Source organism: Cannabis sativa, chromosome 6, assembly GCF_029168945.1.
Source record: "Cannabis sativa cultivar Pink pepper isolate KNU-18-1 chromosome 6, ASM2916894v1, whole genome shotgun sequence".
Lineage (NCBI taxonomy): Eukaryota > Viridiplantae > Streptophyta > Magnoliopsida > Rosales > Cannabaceae > Cannabis > Cannabis sativa.
In genome coordinates this window covers 66,564,403-66,585,261 of record NC_083606.1, presented here as the reverse complement: position 1 = coordinate 66,585,261, position 20,859 = coordinate 66,564,403, and the positions used below count along the sequence as shown (strand labels likewise).

At 29.5% G+C, this 20,859-nt stretch overlaps 2 protein-coding genes across 3 annotated transcripts; one reads left to right on the top strand and one right to left on the bottom strand.

Annotated features, from left to right (window-relative positions):
* Window positions 1-946: 946 nt before the first annotated feature.
* LOC115695435 (uncharacterized mitochondrial protein AtMg00810-like) lies at window positions 947-1,850 on the top strand. The gene is made up of 2 exons (XM_030622500.2): window positions 947-1,115; window positions 1,336-1,850. The coding sequence occupies exons 1-2, from the start codon at window positions 947-949 to the stop codon at window positions 1,848-1,850; spliced, it is 684 nt and encodes a 227-aa protein (XP_030478360.2).
* A 384-nt stretch (window positions 1,851-2,234) lies between these two features.
* On the bottom strand, window positions 2,235-14,163 carry LOC115724591 (uncharacterized). Of its 2 annotated transcripts, XM_061117457.1 has the most exons (4): window positions 14,091-14,163; window positions 6,303-7,405; window positions 2,765-3,706; window positions 2,235-2,626 (listed from the first exon to the last, which is right to left on the bottom strand). In XM_061117457.1, exons 2-3 carry the CDS (start codon window positions 7,128-7,130, stop codon window positions 2,771-2,773), a joined length of 1,764 nt encoding a protein of 587 aa, XP_060973440.1. In that variant the 5' UTR covers window positions 7,131-7,405; window positions 14,091-14,163; the 3' UTR covers window positions 2,235-2,626; window positions 2,765-2,770. The 2 variants fall into 2 exon arrangements, with proteins under 2 accessions (XP_060973440.1, XP_060973441.1); XM_061117458.1 differs by lacking the exon at window positions 14,091-14,163 and having other exon boundaries at window positions 2,235-3,706; window positions 6,303-7,239.
* Window positions 14,164-20,859: the final 6,696 nt, after the last annotated feature.

The following is a 20,859-nucleotide window of genomic DNA, read 5'->3' as shown; positions in this document are numbered from 1 at the left end:
TTGGAATGAGATTTGACTATATTATTTCTTATTTTTATTTATATACAGTTATGGAATTTTGTGTATAATGTGGGTCCGTACTCACCTTTTTTTATACTGTTATGGGTAATTTGGGTTAATTTTATGATTTTTTGTTCAAAATGTGTATTATTTGTTGAATATTATGTATTAGATATTTTGATATGTATTAGATATTGCGCATTTTATGCCTTTTTTTGATTATATTGATCTATAAAATTCTACTAAAATTTAAATTTTATTGTTTTAAAAGTAGAAAAAATATAATTGTAGTAATTATTTTAATTTCAGGCTAAAAAAAAAGTAATAATAATTATACCCATTTAAATTATATAAGTAGAATATTTTTAAAAAAAATACATGTGAAATATAATTTTAAAAATATATTTAGCGACACATTGGGAGGGTGGCTATTATCTTTAGAGTCTAACAGTGTGGTACTCTAAAATTCTATAGTGACGTTCAGTGAGAATCTCTAATAAGTTTTAGTGACCCGCGCTAAAGGGTCACTAAATATTACTTTTTCAGTCACCCATATTGAAAGATCAGTAAGCATCTTTAGAGTCTCTCGTCATGTGGATCACTACAGCTTATTTTTGTAGTAGTGACAAACTTCTAGCTTTGCCCAACAACAAGACTTGGACTGTAGTGCCCCTTCCTCAAAAGAAGAGAGCAATTGGTTGTCGTTGGGTCTATAAAGTCAAGTATAACAGTGAGAAGTGAGAGATCTGTCAAGAGTTAAGAAGCTCCCCTCATTGTACAAGGCTACACTGATCAACAAGAAGAATTAGATTTCTTTGATACTTTCTCATAAAAGATGGTTACCGCCAAGCTACTACTTTCCATATCAACAATTAAGCGATGACCTATTTTCCAACTTAATGTGAACAATTCCTTCCTCAATGGTGATCTCCATGAGGAAGTCTTCATGACACTTCCTTCCTCTACTACTACATATACACAACTTGTATGCAAGCTGCACAAATCGATTTATGGTCTCAAACAATCTTCAAGAAAATGGTACCGTAAACTCTCGAATGCACTTCTTCAAGATGGATTTCACCAATCCCAAGCTAACTACACTCTATTGACAAAGGGTTCAAATGACACTTTCATAGCTCTTCTTTCTAGTGTACGTCGACGACATAATCATTACTTTATTAAACACATCTCTGCTCCATGAACTACAAGACTCACTCAATTCAAAGTTCAAACACAAAGCCCTTGGTCCTCTCAAATACTTCTTAGCCTTTAAAATAGCGCGATCAATAGAAGGGTTGTTCTTATCTCGATGAAAATACACGATTCAACTCCTAGAAGATACAGGATATACAAGCAGTAAGCCTGCCAAGACCCTAATAGATCCTCGTATCCAACTGGATGATGAACAAGGAGAACCTCCCGATGATCCTTCACCACATCGTCAACTCATTGGTCAACTCCTTTACCTTACTTTATCAAGATCTGACATCACATACGTCGTTCACAACCTCAGCCAGTTCATGTTGAAACCTCGTACACCACATTTGCAGGCAGTTCACCATTTGATTCGTTACTTAAAAGGAAGTCCTGGTCAAGGCCTCCTTTACTCTACATCATCTTCATTGCATCTTTGTGGATTCTCATACTTCGATTGGGCCTCTTGCCCAACTACTAGGCGTTCCACCATAGGTTTTTGTGTGTTCTTTGGTGACTGTCTCGTCTCATGGCGGACCAAGAAGCAACGAAAAATCTCAAAGAACTCTACTGAGGCTGAGTATCATGCGCTGGCTGCCTCAAGTAGTGAGCTTACATGGTTACAATATTTGCTCACTGATTTTCAAATACAGTAAGATGCTTCAGCCTTTATCTATTGTGACAATCAATTAGCTATCAACATAGTCAACAGTCTCACCTTCCACGAATGTATTAAACATATTGAGCAAGATTGTCATTTCATCGGGGATTCAAGAACAATACCATTCGGCTAATCCTTATCAATATCACCTTACAACTCACTAATGCATTCACCAAACCTCTTCCCTCTACCACCCTTACTTCTCACATTGCCAAAATATCTGTATACAACATATACAATCCATCTTAAGAGGATAACAGAATTTATATACATTTATGCTTCAGTTAGTTCTACATCGTTAGTGGTTATTCTATTAGGTTGGTTAGTTTATTTATTGAGCTATTTGAGCTCTTGTTGCCTTTGTAAATATTTCTATATATAGGTCATAGATTCAGTATTGTAATGTCATTTAATTCCAAAAATACAACTCACCACAGAAGGAGCAGTTCCCCAAAAACAAACTCACTAATGGTCTTAAGAGGAACATGTACGACCATTCGACAAGGGCATCTACGACTAAATCATAATTATAAGATCCACCCACGCATACTAAAATTCACAAGATCGAAAAAAATAAATAATAATAATTGAGGAATGTTTCAATGAAGCAAAAAGTATAGTTTCCATTAAGGTACAACTCAATCAGGCTTTCAACAAAAGTTTTAGTTTAGCCCAATGCATCCATGAGAAGCTCACCAGCGCACAACGTTGTAAACTTACTTAGGTAAGAGCAAAGGATGTATAACAACGTCACAATTGGTGGTGGGAGTGCTGAAAATCAGTAAAAATGAAATTAATTAATCGTACAAATGTTCTATTTTTTGTGTAATCATATATATATAAAAGTCATTTATAAACAACAGGTAAAACAAAAGAGTGTTTTGTGCAAAGAGCTTAAAAGAATATTACCCACAACTACTTGAAGTATTTTGAAGATGTGCTATCAATATTATTACCCACTTGGCCTGCCATCTTCCATTTAAGTTGCTCCACTTTGTTGAATCCCTCATTCATGAACTTCATTTTGGAAGTTGACTCACAAAATTTTTCATACTCTGCCATCTTCTTTTCTATGTGAGCCATCTTCTTTTGTATGTGAGCTATCCTTTTGTTCATTATTGTTCGGATATCAGTTTCAAGCATTTGCTTTAGTTGGAGATAGAAGAAATCTCTCGTGATCTCCTCTAGACTTGCCTTGACAAATCCCAGTTCAAAGATGGTGTGACACTCTACAAATTTGATGTGGTGATACCAATATTTAAGAAGCTCTTTAGTGATGTCTATCACCAAAGTAATATGCATCTCCTTCATCACTTTACATATCAAGAAATAGCACACGCTTTTGAATGCCTTTGAATAACGGCTACGACTGCCAATATCTCCATGTTTGTGAAGCAAATTTTTAAAAACAGGGACCAAATCTAAAGGTATGGAATAACCTTCAAAATCAATAGTTTTCAGTGCTAGATCACTAGCTTTTATTTTCATCTTCCTTTCGCTATAGCTCTTAAGAAACTCATCAAAAATAAATGACATGAACTCATTTTCAGTAAAACTAGAGAATGTTAGAACCTCGTCAATTTTTGCATCATCAGTCTCTAGTTGAGTGGTCATTTTACTCACTTCTTTTTCTTCCTTATTTTCCTCATCCCATGTAAAAGAGCCTTTAAAATAAGATAGCTCATCATATTCTCTGAATTGAAGTATTAAATCTTTCAAGGTCAAAAGAGATGTGCCCTGCTCTATCTCTGCCCATCCACCATAATCTGTTTCTTCAGATAATTTCCAAAAATCATCTCCCAAGGCCTTTAGCTTCACATCTTTAAGGTCCCCATTCAATACATTTATAATCTAAACACATTCAAATAATACACATTATTATAATAAAAAGTTACTACTATAATTTTATCCTTTAAGAAGAATTTGGTTATTTTTCTCAATTACATATTAACAATTTGAAAAACACACAAAAGGTAATACACATTCTAATTAGTTGTACTTAAAAATAAATTCAAATAGATTTGGCCAAAATTTAAATATATTCTGTTTAACCACTTAAGAAACTGAGCTTAATGTAATTAAAAAAATGAATCGTAGACGAAAGAGAAATTACACATCTATAATAATTTGGTTTTGTATTAGGGATTCACACAAATTAAGTCCTAAATGGTTACAAGTTTTCTTGACATGCCTAATATTTTCTTATGTAAAACTTGGGGTGCTTCCTTTCAGTAATCTTTTACTTTATTTTTCTCTTAAATTATCTATAGATATAATAAAATTCGTTTCAGTGCAATAAATTTAGGGTGTGTTTGATAATAATTATTTAAACTGTTATTTTTTTCTTAATTTGAAAAGTAAATATATTTTTAAAAGATATGTTTAATAAAACTGCTTTTATTTAGAATTTGTTTAAAATAAGAATAAATTTTTTTTTTAAAAAAAAATAATAATTACTTTCAAATTTATCTTAATAATTTTTTTACTCATAATCTATTTGGTACTTTTTTAATATTTATATAAATTCACTTCATTTTTTCTCTCGCCACTTTCTCTTAAAGTAAAACACCCACAGTAATATTTTCAAAATAGTTCAAAAGATAAAAATATAAAGAATGTGTATTATTAAAGTAGGATCTATCAAGCCAGATAAAATAATTCAAAATTATACATTATAAATAGTGTTACTTTGCAAAACACTATTCATTCTTAAGACATTATTTTAATAATTTCTCTCTCATCTTTCTATTTTTTCCATTTAATATTTTTAACATTCTTGTTTATATAAAATAAAAGATATTATAAAATATAATATTTAAATGATCTAGAGAAAGAAATAATGTAAAAAATATAAAATAATGTGTTAAATATAAAATATAATATTTAAATGATATAAAGAAAGAAATAATATAAAATATAATGAAATTGATGTACGGTGTAATGTAAAAGCGTGAGTTAAAATAGAAAAAATAAGGCTTTGATGAGGTATTTTAAAAAATCACTACAAGAGATGTCACTTTTGCCAGCACATTTTTGCGATGACAAAAGTTGGTATTGTGCTGGTAAAAGAGAATTTACTTATGATGTGTTGGCAAATCCATGTTGGTATTAGAACTTTTGCCATCATAAAATGAAAAGCACTGGAAAAAATGATTTTCCCAGCGCGTAAATACGCTGGTAAAAGTTAGATTTTAGCCACTGCAAATGTACGCTGGTAAAACTTTGACCTCTTTGCCAATGCAGTTTGCCAAATGCACTGGTATAAGTAAACCAGCGCAGTAGTGAACTGTGCTGGTAAAAGTGACATTTCTTATAGTGAATAAAGTTGATAAATTGTTGGGTCTGCTCTTATATCTCCACTTGAATTAAAGAATAAAAACACAATTTTTATTTTGTTTTTTTTTAAAAAAAAATAAATAGATCAATTACAAGACACATTTTTTTTATTTTTTAAAAAATTAAAAAAAATAAAGTATTTTAATTTCTATGTTTAAAGTTTTAAAAAAGAAATCACATATAACATATTCTTAGTTTATTTGTATCAAAGAAAACAAAAAAAAAAAAATTATTTGTCAAGAAAACAAAAGAAATGTTATAATTATGATTTAATATGTTTGAGGGTAATAGTATAATAATATTAGAAGTAACAAACCAATTAATTATTTTTACATAAAAAAAAATATTTTTATATCATATAATGTTTTATATATATTTTGTTTACTTTTAAAACTTAAACTTATTTGTATACTTTTTAGTATTTAATTAGTTATTTTTGAATTATATTATGATAACTTATAAATTGAAATACATTTAAATAAGCTTAAAAATTATTTCAGAAACTGATGAATTATCATGTAATATAACAAGCTACAATTTTAATATATAAATTTTTTTATATATCTTTTTGTTATTTTGAAAGATAATTAGTTATTGTATAATATAAATTAATTTAATTAACAAATTTATAAAATGGATGATGATTAAGATTTAAACAAGTTATAAAAGAGTAACTTATCACTATATTAGTAATTAAATGGTCATTTTTTTCTTGGAAATGGTGAAAAAAAATACTTCTTACATCTTGAAATGTTTACTTTAAAGAGTAGATCACAATTATATATTTTTTTAAAATCAACTGAGTAACGACGTGACCAAAAATTATTTTTAAATTTAACAAAAAGCGAGAAAAAAATATAAGAGAGAGAGAGGGGCAATGAAAGTTTGTAAATGTTAAGGAAACCTTAAAAAAAAGAAAAAAAAAAAAGCGAAGACATAATTGTAAATTAAATTCAATTAAAAGTATTAGATGTAAATTCTCCAATTATTTATTCATTTAAAATTTATATGAAAGCAAAAAAGAATTCAAATAAAATAAAACAAATAAACACATTGTAAGTATCTTTCACCTAATATAGAAAGAATTAAAAAAATATATACTATGGCATACCTCAGAAATCACGCAATGCACATGAGCAATATATTTGCACTCGCCACAATAGTATACGCAAATTCGTGGATTTCTTTCAGTTTCACAGATATCACAATAATATTCACCAGAACAATCTTCAATGAAGGAATCAACAAGAAGTAAGGAGTGCACATGACTTTCATGCTTTATAGTAGAAGGTAGTGGACCACATAATAAATGAAGCTTGAAATCACAATCACAACACCAGAATTTGAAGGACTCAGTTTTTTGGAATTCTTTAGAATTGGACATGACTGATGTCTTAAAACAAGTGTCGTAAACATTGCATTGTTCAATTTCAAATGCAGAGGACATGTTCTTGACAAAGGAAAGAGGATGCTCATGATATTTATAATTTAAAACTCTGATAACTTTGCAATCCATACACAATTGAAAATCACATTGAGGACATTGGAAATAAAAGGCTCTGGGGTCTTTGTTTTTACAAAGAAAACATTTACCAATATAGTACCTTTTAAAACGAAGAGAGAGACAACCGTGATTAGGATGGAGGGATGTTTGCATTTGTTGTGGGAGTTGGTCAATGCATTGTTTATGAAGAAAATACTCACATCTATTGCAACCATAATAAACTCCACCATCTGATGGTGAATCTTTAGTTTGACATGCAAAGCATCTAACATGAATGTTTTTGTAAATAGCATCGGTTGTATCAACAAGTAGTAGCAAGTGGGGATGAGTAGAATGTTGGATGCAATTTTGACCTTCAGGACATGTTATTATGGAGTTTGACATCAAGGCACAATCCGCATCCAAATCAAAATTACATTCAACACAACTAAACATGAAACTGTTATAGTGGTATTGGCCACAAGAATCGCAATAAGTACCTCTTCGGATAAGAGATAGAGGGTGACGAGGATGAAAAGGGTGATTAAGTTGCTTAATTACACAAGACTTGTGAACATAGTATTTACATGTATGACATACATAAAATGGAGCTGCAACAGAAGACTCGCATATTTGACAACTAATTTGGTTATTACCAATGTCACTATCCTTTACCAACAAAACATGTTTTTGGGGACAAAAGTAGTGTTGAGTATGTTGGATTAAAAATCCTAAGTGGGCACATATGTATAATGTATATGCTATTATAAAGTGTGATACAAAATTAAGTGACCAATTATGTTATGGGTATCAAAAGGGTATTAAAGTGTCATGGAATTAATGTGTAGATACCATAAGCTAATTTATAATTTGTTGAGGGGCCAAATTATAAATACCCAAGAGTTATTCTAAGATGATTCTATAAATAGGTAATGGTCCCCAAGAAACACTAGGGTTTCTGTATTCTCTCCTTCCCCATCAGAGAAAATACTCTAGAAAATTAGTGTATTCTTGGAAGATCAAAACCTTCTCTGCAATCTCCAACAATGGCTTCAGGTTAGTGCTTCCGCTGATCTTTTATCATCATATTCTTCTTTAATTTAACAAAGGTTTTATAGATTTATGATTTAGGGTTTTCTATATTAAAGCACTTTATGAATATGTTTAGATCTGTGATTTATATATATTTTAAGTGTTTTATAAACCCTAACAAGTGGTATCAGAGCCACCTTTGTTGAATTAATTGAAGATCTCATGATATTGTTTATGAAATTTGGGGATTTTGAAAATTAGGGTTTTGATTTTTCTTTGAATACATAATATTGCGCTGCAATGTTTTAGTTTCAATTATATATATATGTTAAAATTATGTGTTGATGTAGTCTGTATATACTTGGCATATATATATAAATGATTTTGGGTTTATCACTTTAGTTTTAATTTCATTGGCTTGAGTTGTCGATTATTGTGTGGATTCATATATATATATGCTTGATTATCCTAATCGGATTAAAGCCCAGCCGAATGCTTTATATGGTTTTTTGGTTATAAAATTTTTTCTTTTTTACTCGTGGCTTCAGATAAATGAATATATATATCATTCGCATATCAATATCTTAATTGTATAAAAGCCCAACCCAATGTGAAGACATATACCTTTTGTCTGTTCAGTCTTTATTTGTTATGCTTTATCTGTTCAATATACGACTTCAGGCTTCAGTTTATATTATATATATAATGATGATTGTGTTTTTGTACAAATATGAATATTGCTTATTATTAATTGGGCTGGCTTTAGATTTAATTATAGTTGCTGTATATTATTATTTACCTCATAAAATAATATGTTTAGATTTATATATTGGTATTATTATATACTTTGGTTCAAACAATAAAATTCATTTTTTGGTGTTGGTTATGACTAATATTTTAAGTAAATTAATTGAAACAATATGTCACCAAAGTGATCTCTTTTGTGTAGATTAATTTATTTAAATGTTAGGATGGTTGTGTGTTTGTAATTGATGCTTATATTAACTAGCCCAAAGGTAAGTGAATATTTTGCTAGATATCAAACATACCTGTGGCGATAAATGTGTGACAATTATAAGGTATTTTGTGTGAGCAATACGTTAGTCCAAAGATTAATCTATTGTTTGACACAGTTTTATTGTCAATATTTGATTGCTACACCAAGAGTACCGCTTACAGTTAATATTACTGTCCAAAGACTTGATATTAATGTGTGTTTGGTATCTTGAGATGGGATTAACCAATTTTTGAATTTATTGTTTAATTATGCATATTAATGTGAGCTTGTTTTATTTGTTCTATATTCAGCTAGTTCATCTTCTGCTGCCTCAATATCTGCTAACATTAATTCTATTCCTATGCTTAATGGGACCAATTTCAAGGATTGGAAAAGGAACCTACTTATAGTTCTGGGATGTATGGATTTGGACCATGCACTAAGGAATGAACAACCTGCACCTCTCGCTAAGGAAAGTTCCCATGATGATAAAAGGGAATTTGAGAGGTGGGATCGTTCAAATCGCATGAGTCTAATGATTATGAAACACAGCATTCCAGAAGCCTTTTGGGGCACCGAATCCGAAGGGGTTACTATGGCTAAGAATTTCCTTGAACAAATTGAGGAACGTTTTGCTAAAAACGATAAGGTTGAAATGACAACACTTCTTGGTTCTTTAATGAACATGAAGTATAAGGGTCAAGGAAATGTAAGGGAGTACATTATGGAAATGCATCATATTGTCTCAAGATTAAGGACACTTAAGATTGAGCTTTCAGATGATGTACTTGTACTCATGGTTTTGTTAACGCTTCCTCCACAGTTTAACCAATTTAAAATTAGTTACAACTGTCAAAAGGAGAAATGGACTCTCAACGAGCTTATTTCTCATTGTGTGCAAGAGGAAGAAAGGTTAAAAAAAGACAAAACCGAAAGTGCTCATTTGGCCACTACCCCTAAGGATAAGGGCAAGAAAAGGAAATTTGAGAATGAAGCTGCTAAGGGTCCAGTTCAAAAGAAACAACAACAAGATTCTAAAGGTTGTTTCTTTTGTGACCAACCTGGACATGTGAAGAAAGATTGTGCCAAATATCACGCATGGCGTGTAAAGAAAGGTAATAATCTTGCTTTGGTCTGTTCTGAGGTTAATTTAGTTTCAGTACCTAGAAACACTTGGTGGATAGATTACGGTGCTACTACTCACATAAGTGTTTCTATGCGGGGTTGCACGAGCTACGAAAGCCAAGTGATGGTGAAAGATACATCTTTGTGGGCGATGGTCAATCGGTGGAAGTGGAAGCAATTGGGCATTTCGTATTGTTATTAGGAGCTGGTTCTTATTTGGATTTGAAAGACACTTTTGTTGTGCCGTCTTTTAGACGGAATTTAGTTTGTTTCTTTGTTGGACAAATTTGGATATTGTTGTTCATTTGGAAACAATCAGTTTACTTTGTCTTTAAATTCAAATATTATTGGAACTGGTTATTTGAATACTTATGACAATCTTTATTTGTTAGAAACAATTGCATCCTATAATGAAACCTTGCATGTGGAATCACGAGGTACTAAACGCAAATTAAATAAAGAAAATTCAGCGTCATTATGGCATAAACGCTTAGGTCATATCTCAAGAGGTAGAATTGAGCGTCTTGTGTCTGATGACATTTTAGAGTCTCTTGACTTCACAGATTTCAATGTCTGCGTAGATTGTATCAAGGGAAAACAGACCAAAACTAAGAGATTAGGTGCCAATAGAGCTTCAGAAGTCTTAGAATTGATTCACACAGATATTTGTGGGCCATTCCCTACGGCATCTTGGAATGGTCAACAATATTTTATATCATTCATAGACGATTACTCACGTTATGGGTACCTATATCTCATTCATGAAAAATCTCAGTCTGTGGACGTGTTCAAAGCTTACAAAGCTGAAGTTGAGAATCAACTCAACAAAAGGATTAAGAACGTCAAATCTGATCGTGGTGGTGAGTACTACGGTAGATATGATGGCTCAGGTGAACAACGTCCAGGACCATTTGCTAAATTCCTAGAGGAATGTGGTATTGTCCCACAGTACACCATGCCAGGATCACCTAGCATGAATGGTGTTCTTTGAGAGACGAAATAGGACTCTTAAGGATATGGTAAGGAGCATGATCGCTCATTCTACCTTACCCGAGTCCTACGGGGAGAAGCATTAAAGACGGCGGCTTACATTCCGAATAGAGTACCAAGTAAAGCGATTGCAAAAACACCTTATGAGCTTTGGACAGGTCGAAAGCCTAGTCTAAAGCATTTCCACATTTGGGGATGTCCAGCTGAGGCAAGGCCTTATAGGCCACATGAAAATAAATTGGACTCCAAAACAGTTAGCAGCTACTTTATTGGTTATTACGAGCGATCTAGGGGCTATAAGTTTTATGATCCCAATCGTCGAAATATATTTGAGACGGGAACCGCAACATTTTTTGAGGATGTTGAATTTGGGGGGAGAAATAAGGTTAGAGACATGGTTTTTGAGGAGGAATTGAATTCAAACTCGGTTCCTACTATCATTTTAGACAATGTTCGAGGCTTCCACACTGTCATTGATCAAGAAATGAATCCGGTACCTCAACAAGATAATGTTGAACAACTCCCAAATCTAAATGAGGCTATTGTTCCGAGAAGAACAAATTCAACACCCTCAAGAACAAGAGCCATTAAGGAGGTCCACAAGAGAGAGAAGAAATGCTATTTCAGATGACTATTTTGTATTTCTTCAAGAACATGAGGATGAAATTGGAATGATGGAAGATGATCCAATCAACTTGCATCAGGCCATGAAAAGTTCTAACTCTCAAAAGTGGATTAATGCCATGGATGAAGAGAATAAGTCTATGCAAGACAATAAAGTTTGGGAAGTTGTCCCATTACCGGAAAGGTGTAAAACCAATTGGTTGTAAGTGGATACTTAAAACCAAGAAGGATGAATATGGTAATGTGGTGAGATTTAAGGCACGTCTTGTAGCAAAAGGCTATACTCGAAACAAGGCATTGATTATACAGAGACTTTCTCTCGGTTTCATCGAAAGACTCTTTTAGGATAATATTGGCACTTGTTGCTCATTTTGACCTTGAGTTACATCGGATGGATGTTAAAACGGCGTTTCTCAATGGCGACATTGATGAGACAATTTATATGGAGCAACCGAGAAAACTTTGTGGTTGGTGACCCAAAGAATATGGTTTGCAAATTAAAGAAATCCATCTATGGACTCAAGCAAGCTTCTCGTCAGTGGTATCACAAGTTTCATCAAGTAATTATCTCATTTGGTTTTGAGATGAATATTATTGATGATTGTGTATATCACAAGTTCGATGGGAGTAAATACATATTTACGGTTCTATATGTCGATGACATATTGCTTGCTACTAATGATATAGGCTTATTGCACGAAACCAAGAGATTTTTATCTAAGCAATTTGAGATGAAAGATCTTGGTGACGCCTCTTTTGTATTAGGAATTCAAATACGTCGAGATCGTTCTCGGGGTATTCTTGGATTATCACAAAAGAGCTATATCGATAAAGTACTCAAAAGATTTGGCATGCAAGATTGTAGACCGTGTGATACCCCCGTTGCTAAAGGAGACAAATTCGATCTTAGACAATGCCCTAAAAGCGACCTTGAAATTCGGGAAATGAAAAAGATTCCCTATGCATCGGTTGTAGGGAGTCTAATGTATCTTCGAGTATGTACGCGTCCGGATATTGCGTACATTGTTGGGATGTTAGGCGGATATTTAAGCAACCACGGTATGGACCATTGGATAGCGGCCAAGAGGGTTATGAGGTATCTTCGGAGAACAAAAGATTACATGCTCACATACGGGAAATCGGATCATTTGGAGGTCGTAGGGTATTCGATTCGATTTCGCCGGATGCCAAGATAACGAAGGTCTACATCGGGCTACATTTTCTTGTTAGTGGAGGAGCTATATCTGGAAAAGTGTCAAACGGACACTTGTAGCTTCTTCCACCATGGCGGCAGAATTCGTAGCGTGTTATGAGGCATCAAATCGGGGAATATGGTGAGAAACTTTGTCACTAGGCTGCGTGTTTTGGAGAATGTTGAAAGACCACTTAAGATATTTTGTGACAATAAATCAGCAGTGCTGTATTCCAACAACAATAGGAGCTCATCCAAGTCAAAGCATATTGACATAAAGTTCCTAGTTGTGAAAGAAAGAGTGCAGAGTGGACAGATTTCCATAGAGCATATTGGGACAAACTCCATGATAGCGGATCCGCTCACAAAAGGATTACCACCCAAGGTCTTTCATGAGCACACTGCTCATATGGGTGTAGTATTGCTTGAGGATATCATGATTTAGTGGGAGTTTGTATTCTCTTTGCTTTATGTTTGTTTAAGACATTTATGTATTTGGTTATTTTCTGATCAGAAATAAAGTTTTCAGTTTATTCACTCTGTTTTGTTATGTTTAAGTTTGACCTCACTTTGGTTTAAGGAGGACCAGTTGGAAATAGGCATGTTCGGTTCACATTGCGTGTAATTTCCATGCTACACATCCATGATTGATCTATGTCATTTGGCTATATTTGTATATGTGACCATTGATGGGTTTAGTCATGATTGATATGACGAAAATCGCTTTGATCCTATATGGGTATAGTTGATGGACGAGATTGTTGTGAATACCTTTACATAATAGCAAATTTTGAGCTCATAAGGTTATACATTTATCAGGTAACATATGTTGCCCAAGTGGGAGATTGTTGGATTAAAAATCCTAAGTGGGCACATATGTATAATGTATATGCTATTATAAAGTGTGATACAAAATTAAGTGACCAATTATGTTATGGGTATCAAAAGGGTATTAAAGTGTCATGGAATTAATGTGTAGATACCATAAGCTAATTTATAATTTGTTGAGGGGCCAAATTATAAATACCCAAGAGTTATTCTAAGATGATTCTATAAATAGGTAATGGTCCCCAAGAAACACTAGGGTTTCTGTATTCTCTCCTTCCCCATCAGAGAAAATACTCTAGAAAATTAGTGTATTCTTGGAAGATCAAAACCTTCTCTGCAATCTCCAACAATGGCTTCAGGTTAGTGCTTCCGCTGATCTTTTATCATCATATTCTTCTTTAATTTAACAAAGGTTTTATAGATTTATGATTTAGGGTTTTCTATATTAAAGCACTTTATGAATATGTTTAGATCTGTGATTTATATATATATTTTAAGTGTTTTATAAACCCTAACAGAGTAGTCTCCATTTCAATCTAATAAACACAACTGCCAAATTAATCAAAAATATTAGTTATATGTTTTAAGTAAGAATACTAAAATAATTTGACCAAATAATTAGATATACTCACCAAATGAATCAAGGAATTGCCGGGCAACCAACTTAAATAATAACAAAAGTTCACACGAATTAATAGTACGATATGTTTGATTTCTTATGCCTTATGAAGCTATGTATGGTATATATTTATAAGATCTAGTGAACTAAAAGACAAAAAGAAAAAGTAAATAAATTCTTCGCTTGCTGCAATAAATATATTCATAATCATTAAAGTTTCAAACTTGTCTAACACTTTAGTTTATTTTGAAAGTTGTTAACAGTATTGCAGAGAACAATAACCAATGATTTTTTTGAAAGAGAAAACAAAAAAATAAAATTGATCAATAATGGTTTTGTGAAGTTGATGCATTAGTTGGTTGTGATTGTGGTTTGTAGTTTGTAGATGATCATCATCTCCCTAGCCCAATATTATTGCAAAAGCACACCTCTTATCGTAAGTCTAATTAATATTGATTAGGCAAAACGCATGATTAGCATCAATATGCAATGTAAATAAAGTACTAAAATTGGAACAAAAATCAGCACAACTAAGCTTTACCTCTCTTTTTTTTTTTAGGTTTTTTGCTCATTTTTACATTCGACTTTAAAATAGTTTTTTTTTGTTTTTTGTATTTTTACTGAAATTCATAACTCGCGTAGCAATTATTGGGGTAACATAAATCGCAACTAAAATTCTTATAGCAACATACAAATAAACTACTAGAGCAATTCAAACTATAAAGTTAAAAAGAAAAAAAAAAAGTCAAAAAATGTTATATGTGATAATTTCATTTTTTAATTGAGATAAAATATGTAAAGTTTTAATTTGGTTTGCATATTTAATTATTGTTAGTTTTTCAACATTAAATACTATATGGATTGTCACTATGTACATGTGTTATACTTTTCTTTTTGAGCAACTGTAACTTTAAGGGCATTTTACAATTTTGTATACATTATTTTAATTAATTACAAAATATGTGCAAAAAAAACTTATTATCATTTTCTCATACACTTTTATATATAATTAAAAACTTTTTTTCAATTTTTATTATAATATATATATGGTAATAATTATTGATTAGTATATATATGGTAATATTGGTTATGTTTATTTTTATGTTTACAATTATAATAAACATACTAATAATATAAAACATTTTATATATGTGTTTATTGACTATGTTTATTTTTATGTTTACAATTATAATAAACATACTAATAATATAAAATATTTTATATATGTATTTATTTTATTTTCTATTAATTAAACATAATAATTTAATAAACAAAATAATAATATTCACATAAGTTTATATATCACTCTACGTGTGTTATGTTTATTTTTTTTTTAGTAATTTTTTAGAAAATAAATAATATATATATAAAAAATTGTTTATCTTTATCTTTTTCTTTGTTTATTAATTGTGTCGTGTTTATTTTTTTTAATTAAATAATTTTTGGAATTTATAAAGTTATGTTTGTTTATTTATTTTTTGATGTAAGAATTATACTTCAATAAAAAACTCGTTCACTAACTCATTAGAAAATAATCAATATATAAAAACAATAGAAAGAAAATATACTTATTTTAGTATAGTATAAATTGACTATGTCTGTTTTTATGTTTACAATTATAATAAACGTACTAATAATATAAAATACTTTGTATATATATGTTTATTTTATTTTCTATTTATTAAACATACTACTTTAATAAACAAAATAATAATATTCACATATGTTTATTATATCACTCTACGTGTCATGTTTATTTTTAATAATTTTAAGTATTGATTTATATTTATATACATTAATGTTTATAATTTTGATATTTGTATTTTATTAAAAAAAATCTTATTAAATTATAATAATTCATACTAAAATAGATAATAAACATTTATTTTTTAATAAAAAAATAATTTAACTTGTTTATTTTTATAAAACTGTTTAATTAATTTTACGAAATTGTTTATTTTGAGGTTTAATAAACATATTAAAAATGTATGGTTTCATGTAATAAGTTTTCAAAATGTATAAATTTTTAAAATAATTTTTTTTTGCACATTTTTTGTAATTATTTTGTTTTTGTTGTACATTTATGAAAAAAGCCCTAACTTTAATTACTTAAATATTTAAAAATTATTCTAAATAAATAAAAATAAAAATTCTTTTCTTTTTCTTTTTCTTTTATTTTTTTTCCTTTTCTCTTTTACTTTTTCTTTTCTTTCTTTTCTTTATTTCACGACACGTATTGTTCTTTTTCTTATTCCTCTTACATAATCTCCAACAGTTACACCATTATAGTGTATCTTTTTCAGTAAGTTGGTATATAATTTATTAATTTTAGTCCACTTTCTCCAGTAATTTACACCAAATAAAAATATTTCGCTTAAAAAATCTTACATTTTATATTATTTATATTAATAACTAATATTAACAAATTTATGATATAATTATATAAATTATCAATAAATTAAATAATATCATGACTATTAGTAAAATAATATAGTAAAATAAAATATTTATTAAATCAATTAAACATTACACATAATCTTAGAAAAAACCTTAAATAAAATCACAATTACACAATTTAATTTTATATGGCGTTCTCTCATGTGATCAATTAATGCATCTCAAAGGACATAGTGAACAAGTGTATCATTTATTGATTTGTCTTTTGGAATTTTATTATTTTCACTAAACATATAGATGGTGATGGCGAATGTAATTTATTTCAACTACTCATTAGGATAAAGAAAGCAAAATCTATAAGGAAAGATGATGAAAAAATTTCTACTATTGTTTAAACTATTAGAGAAGAAAATGAGCAACTCGTTGAAATGTTCGACTCAAGTAGAGCACAAAATTGTAAAAATTTAGAAGCAAAATTGGCTTTAAGGAGAATATTAAGAAGAGAAAGAATCTTATTGAAGGATTTGAATTCTATAGTTAAATCCTATTACACAAGAATCTTTTTAAAATGAGTAAACAAAGTTATGCAAAAAAGAACTCACCAACAACAATATCAAGGTTCTTAAGATACCTCAAGTCTATATAAACTAATATTTTGATACTCAATCGTCTTGAACATTGAATCATTATTTTGTTATTTATTGTTGTATTTTTCTTTTACCTTGTTCTTTTTAGTTTTATGTTTTCTTCATTTAAAATTAGTATTTTTGTTATTATTATTCTGTATTTTCAAATTATGTTAAATGAATGATTATTTTGTAATAAATTTAGATCAAGAACTAAAATGTAAGATTATTTTTAAGGAAATAAATTAAAAGAAGGGTTAAAATAGAAAAATTAATGTCCTAATTTGATGTAGACTAAAAATTTAACACCGTTAATAGCGTGCAATTTAGTGGATAATTTAGTATATCCTTGAAGTGAAATTGTATAAAAATTTCATACCAATTTAATAAAATAATGCATTAATATAAATACTTTTAATCTTCTTCTTTACCATTACTAGAGCCACTATCATTATCACCACCACCACCACCACCAAAACCACACTAATTAACAATGCCATATCAACATTTGAATAATGAAATGACTAAATTTTTATAAATTAAAAAGTTAGAAGGAAAATTTTTAACTGCAGTATATTTTAAAATCTAGTAGCGTCATGCGTTTAGAGGACAAAAATCTAATTATTCTTTCAAATATTTATACTTTTGAATTCAATGTTAATGGAACATTTTCCTGACACACTCTTTGCACATTCACACTCAAATAAAATTCACATTGACCATGACTTTGCATTTGATTGAAAACAATGTCTATAACATCATCCTTGACAAAATATTTTATACTTTGTAACATAAAAGTATGTTTTTTCTTTATTTCCTGTAAAACAAAAAACAATGAGTTCAGTTATAATTAGAGTCTAAGTTGTTCTTGAAGATCATTATTTGCCCAAGAAAATTCTATTTACAACATCAACTGGCAAAGCATAGGCTGGATCTATGGCTTTCAATCCTGGATATTCAAGAAGTGACAGTCCTGCATTGTATCAACCAAATTCAAAGTCATAAAAATAAAATTGAACATAAAGATCATTTAATTAGCACCCAATCAAATTCAGGGCACAAGCAACAGAGATAACTCCACTGTTTCCTAAATTACTACTATTAGAAATGATTACTCAACTATCCTGAACTATGAAATATTACTAATATGTAGAGAATTTATTATAAATTTATAATAGAGGACAAATAGTTAAATCCAAAATATTGGCATTATAGATGATTTCAAAATGCAATTAAGTCCTTAAAGACTTAATTTTCTTAGTAAGAGAGTGGCATTCAAATTCAAAAGACAATGGAAGAACTCAAGTAATTTTACCAGCTACACCAAAGTATGTGTGGTAAACATCAACTGCATCATCTGGTCTATCTGAAATTCCTCCATTTTCAACGTCCTGAGATTACAAAAGTCAACCAAAAATCTTGAAGGTGATCTGGAAGATAAGAGTAATTCGCTTAGTTATAAGTTTACCTGGCAGTCCAAGATGAACTTCACAAGTTTTTCCTTATTGATCCAATGTACTCTGTCAATCATGATCAGGCTAGAAAGAACCCACCACGAATAGCCGACCTGGTTAAGAAAAACGAATTCAACAGATTAGCTCAAATGATTCAAGATAAGTGGAGAGGTGTTATATTATTTTTAATATAATAATATGTAGATTAAAATGTGGTAATATATATTATTATGTGAATAATATATATTAAGTGTATGGTAATTAATATATGTGTAACCTATAATTTTAACCTACACTTTTGTAACCTACATAGTAACTTGGAGAGGAGTTACAATTTGTTATCACTTGTAACTCATGTGTTAATCACACATCATTAGTGTAATAAAAGGGTTGTTACACAATTGATGATGAAATTCAAATGTTATGAAATATAGTTGTTACAAACTATATTAATACTCATTTATATGAGTGAAATGAGGTGTTGTGTATTTGAATTCTAAGTGATCACCTATACATTATAAAAGGAGGTCTTTGGTGCTCATTTGAGAGAGAGATGAAGTTTTCTATCAAGAAAGCACTTTGCTAGAAAACCCTAAGGCTTGATAATTCCCAAAGCTATTTCCTAGAGAGTTCCCTTAGTACTCAGAGATAGGGGAAATAAGCTTTTGGACAAAGGTGTAATACCTACTTCAAGTCATGGTGATCCCCACTATTCTACACTCAAGGTTGTGAGTGAGTATATATATATTATTGTCTTGTTATATATATATATATATATACTATTTTACATGTGTTGTAATCTTCTTCTTCTACCTTTCATATATATATGTGTGTGTGTGATATATATAGTGTATATATATGTGTATTATAATATATATTTATTTATCTCTTTTATTGTCCTTGTATTATTTTTACAATAGAGTTGTAATATCTTGATTTTCTTCCATTGTAATAATATCCCTAACAATCAAAAGCTTATTTCTTTTCAATGGAAGAGGTGATAAATCAAGATTGTGAGAACAGAAGGATAAGAGATTTTATGTGAAAACCATTCATGGGTGAGTATGGTGGTGTATATTATGTGATTTACTATATTTTATATGATAATAATATATATGATATATATATATGAGTTATATACATGTGGTATATATATTTGACCATGTGTTTATATCATATTATATATATATATGATATTTAAATTTTATATCATGTTATTTTATGTATATGTGAGATATATAATATATAATATGTATATATGAGTAATATATATTATATATATGTAGAGCATGTGATATAATATATATTAGTGAGATTGAATATGTAGAAATAATTATTTCTATGTATTTATATGAGACATGCATATATAATATATGTTATATATGTGTATATAATATATATCATGTATATTAATGTGTATATATATTCTATATGTGTGAGGTATGTAATATATATAATTGTGTAATTAATATATATATTGTGTATATGATATGTATGTATATATGTTATATGTATATGAGATATATAACATATATGTTTATATAATTAATATTATGTATGTTATACATACATATTATATTAATTGGCATAAAATTATTATTTGAGAGTTATAATTCATGCATGGGAGTTATATATTAATTTTGTACATTAATATATAAATTATATAATGTATATGATAATAATGTTGATAGTAATATAACAGTGTTTATTACTATTGATGTGGAGATTATTATCATATATATTATGAATAAAGAGAATTTGAAATTCTTTTTTCAATAGTGATTTTAAGAAAAGAAATTGTAACTTGTGAGAAGTTAGATTCTTTGACAATTTAAAGTGATAATTACTCATTACATGAGATTAAAAAAAAGTGAACTATGACAGTTACACTTTTATTGGACTTGCATTGTCATAAGCAAGAACAATTAAGATCATGGTGGATCCAAACTTGTGAAATGAGTCATAAATTGGAAGAGCAATTTTAGACTCAAATAAAGTGAATCAATGTGGATTCAAGAAATTGTGAAAAGATAACAAAATTGAAAAAGCAATTTTGAATCTTAATAATCAAAGTTGTAAACAAAATTAATGAGAATTTTGTTAATTTTGGTATAATTTTGGGCTAATCTCAATATGGAGATAATCTTAAAATTATGGGTAAAAATAATCACATTATTTGTGAGTAGTAATGTAAGTTTGGTATTTTAATTTTGTTGAGAAAACTAAAAATGTCAAATAGTACTATTTTTCAAAGTGGTCTTAAAGAGTCATTTGAAGAGGAAAATACACAAAAGTGATATT